Raw genomic sequence first — 3,823 nt, forward strand, 5'->3', positions numbered from 1 at the left:
GATTGATATTAGGGTCTATACCAGAATTAGTCACTATCTCTTCCCTCTATCTACCTTCTAAACATAGTGCACATGCGACACATGCACACAATGTATCTTAAGATTATATGTAGAATTGACAAAAGCATATCAACTTCTCCTTAGGTTAAGGATAACATACTTTAAAAAGCTCTATATAGACTTCTTAGATAATGAAAATATCTTGGTGCCCTACATCAAAAAACTTAACCAACCTCCTTTGAATCCTATGTTTTGTTTTCATACCTTCACCACCACTTTTTATTATTTAAAGAAGAGCAATAGAAGGCACAAGGAGAAAATGTAGACGAGAGCCTTCTTTGTTACTCATCTAATGAGTAGATGGCATGTGTTGCGCATACACTTTGTAGCTTAACGAAAAGATGCAACAAGACCCTGTGGAGTAGTAACATGGCTTCACTTCTTAGATGGAACTAGGCCGTGACTGAAGTGTCTACTACTGATGGTGTTGTGCTTTGTTACTTTCCACTCCTTGCCATGGTAATTAGCAAACCTCGCATACTAACATTACAACTTTTCGTTATCTTCGACATAAGATAAGGAGACGCACACATCAAAATGGTTCCACCATTTTTACTTTAGGACTCTCTAGTAGCTGATGTGACGAATTTTGTGTTGAATTAAATGTATGAGTATAAGATTCTTAGTATGACTATTTTAAGAAAGTTGTTTGAAGTGGAACATGTCCCAATTCATGTTTCTGCTATTTATGAGTTGATATAAAGATTGATGTTGAATATTGCGTATGATAAGTATGAATGGAACATGTCCAAATTATTATTTATCGAGGATGCGAAACGAAAGTCGTCAAGCGAGAGTGGTTTTTAAGATGCAATTTTTACTACACTTAGTCGCCCACCTGCTAAAGAATGTGGAAGTTACATTGGTAGGTTAAGTTCGAACGTGCAATTTTAAGACCACAATCATATCTCTACTCTCATCTTTCAGGACGCCATAATTGTAAAACCGGTGTGAGCAGAACGATGAGCATTAAGGAGGAGTGCTTAACATCTTATAATCGCATGGAGGTTGGATCAAAGATGAATTGGTAAAAGATCACAGATTTTTAGCTTCTGTTTTATATCATGGCATTACTCATTAATTGACCTTCTGCGCGAGTCCAATACCGTCCGCCCATATATATGGAGTAATTGGAATAACTATCTATAAAAATATCACATTTTCCTTCACCCTCTGAGAAATTTAAATTAAAAAAAACCTTCATCGAGGTACTAATAGATTTTTGAACTGAGAACCTTCCACTTGCCTAAGTAATGACCATAAAATTAGACACTCATTTTTTTTAGTACGGCAATTTACTCTGCGCGCAAGAGAAATAAGAGGGTTGTACAATTAGGTGGAGGAACAACCACAAGCTGAGACGTGAACTGAATAAACAAGTGTTGAGGCGCCTCGCAAATATACCAGATCATATAGCAACGCTTAAATTCAAAAACGTGGAGAAGAGTAGAACATTAAAAGGGCACACGATAAATCAATTCACAACAACATTAGCGTCGGGGAGGGGGAAATTAAAGGGGTCGAAGCTTGGGACTTGCAAGAAACACTACTGCTGCTGCTGGTCATGGTTGGGTGCCAGTCTTGTTATTTAATAGGATTTTTTAGCTCTACGGATAACCTGGCAGTGGCCGCTATAATCCCCCCTTGTGAGAAGCTAACTCTAGTGTAGCTAGGAGGAGAGGCGTTGTGCAACGTGAGCAGCGACGGACTTGAGAAGGGAGGGAGAGAAGGAACAGTCTCCCACGATCCACTCCAAGATTCCACCCACCACGTTCTCGTTCTCCAGGCAGAACTCGAAACTCTTTGGGACATCTCCTGCATCCCAAACGTCTTTGCAAACGCTCACCTGCAGTAGAGGCCCACTACGCATTTTTAAAGCACAGAGATGAGCCCAGAGGGCAGTCTACAGATCATACATGGGGAGCGAGAGACGACTGCCTCACCTGTAGCGATTTTTGGGATGGCCAGTGGAGGTAGATGGTGGTGTCCTTGGACAGCCACGTCTTCTTCTGGAAATACTCTACCAACTTGTCCAGCACGTTCTCCTCTTCCTCCTCGTACTTGTCTGCGTATGCGAGCTTGTCTCTCACGCTGGACTGCAACGGTGTCACGAACTGGCTGCCCTTCACCTCCTTGATGATCACTATTTTAAACAACTTCTCCACAGGAGCTGCAGACCATTACACTAAGACCTTCAGCGTTACTGCAGTCTGGGGGTCGCAAGCTAGAGATTAATACACATAGGAGCATCAATTACCTTTGCAAAAACTGGGGAAGAAGCCACTGTCTTCTGCCAAAAGATCGTCCTGCGCCTTTCCTTTCCACGGCTGAAGGTGTTGTGCAACATCGGATTCGACATACACTCCGATCGCATAGAACTTGATCTGAAGGTAGTGAATCTCCGTGTCGTAGATGCCTGCCAATACAAATTGCCCACAAAATTCAGTCCATGAGCAAACATCTAGCGCGTTAGCGATGCCGAGATCACTACAACAGTACCAAAAGAAATGAGAACTACCACAGCCCAGGAGAGCTAAAGGTTTGGAGGAGGAAGGTGATGCAACTAAGCATGGAAAACTTGTCCCTTCGAAAGCAACGCACTCTGATCCCACTGCTCCGACCGGCCATATATTGCACATGCACGTGAAAGAAGTTAGAATGACGGGCGTAGAAAAGATTGCTGAGCATCGAAATACACAGAAGAATAAGGGTCGTGCAGAGGTTGAATGTGAGTGTACTTGGAGTTCTGATCTGGATCCAGCAAGAGCAAAGCCGCTTGCTTCAGGCTAGTTTGATGCAGAGGAATTCCTGAGAACTCCTTGCCCTTCTTCTTCTTCTTTAATTGTAAAGCCTAATAATGATGAGGACTACTCAGTCGGTTAGAATGCGCCGATTGCCTCCTGTGCAGTTCGCCCGTCGTGTGGATCTCGTGCGACACACACATTAACATGCACGAGGAGGAGGAACGCTACACGTCACCTACTTCTCGCTCAGCTCACGCAAAAACGTGTCCCAGCAGAGACGGGCATATCGTTTTTGGTCTATTTGGTTAGTTGGAGGATGAGATCCCCCGACCAGCAAGCATCGCATTCATTGCGAGCGCAAGCTCTCCGTGGCTCGTCTTCTTTACACAATATATATATATATATAGCTCTCAGATAGGTAAAGGTCGGGGCCCACGAAAATTTTCACAAGGAAACCCACGCTCTCAAAAGATTTGGGCAATCTTTACCTTTATGAAAATTGAATTTTACGATTTTGTGAAATGTATAATTTTGTGAATTTCTGGTTACATATTTTATAGTTACCCCCCTACTCGTTTAAACACAACGTGGTGCTAGGATAGGCATGCAATAACTAGCCAATTGCATTAAAAAGACTAAAGCTTTTTATGTGTTTTCAAACTCTTTCCATATATTTAGAGGTGTAAAAGGGGAGCTAGAAATGCCATGGACAAGTCGAATATATCCCCCAACCCGGGACAAGGGGTGACTTACAAATAGAAATGTGTATAAACATTCTATTTTGTTGTGATTATAGTCTAAAATGATTATTTCTGCACCAATCTTTGTACTACTTGAACCTTTGATCCTACCCGATTTATTTTGAGGGAAAAAAACCATTTTCCATCCAATAAAAAACTACCACATAAGAGGAATTGTTCTCATGCTAATCTTCAATGTTTTAAGCAAATAAAAAGAGAAAAAAATTTAGGCTTATCATTTTGACAGAGTATGTGTCATTTTTCTAGTTTAGACAATTG

General features: G+C 41.6%; 1 protein-coding gene across 2 annotated transcripts; it reads right to left on the minus strand.

Moving 5' to 3' along the window:
* Window positions 1–1,530: 1,530 nt before the first annotated feature.
* Window positions 1,531–2,930, minus strand: LOC147633631 (chalcone isomerase-like protein 2). 2 transcript variants are annotated; one of them, XM_086806776.1, is made up of 5 exons: window positions 2,799–2,930; window positions 2,579–2,671; window positions 2,318–2,476; window positions 2,004–2,230; window positions 1,531–1,906 (listed from the first exon to the last, which is right to left on the minus strand). In XM_086806776.1, coding segments are annotated over exons 1-5 (657 nt in total). In that variant the 5' UTR covers window positions 2,800–2,930; the 3' UTR covers window positions 1,531–1,729. The 2 variants fall into 2 exon arrangements, with proteins under 2 accessions (XP_086662902.1, XP_086662901.1); XM_086806775.1 differs by having other exon boundaries at window positions 1,531–1,922.
* Between the last annotated feature and the right edge of the window lie 893 nt (window positions 2,931–3,823).

The sequence above is a fragment of the Cibotium barometz genome, chromosome 12 (assembly GCF_041138505.1).
Source record: "Cibotium barometz isolate CiBa-2024 chromosome 12, ASM4113850v1, whole genome shotgun sequence".
Lineage (NCBI taxonomy): Eukaryota > Viridiplantae > Streptophyta > Polypodiopsida > Cyatheales > Cibotiaceae > Cibotium > Cibotium barometz.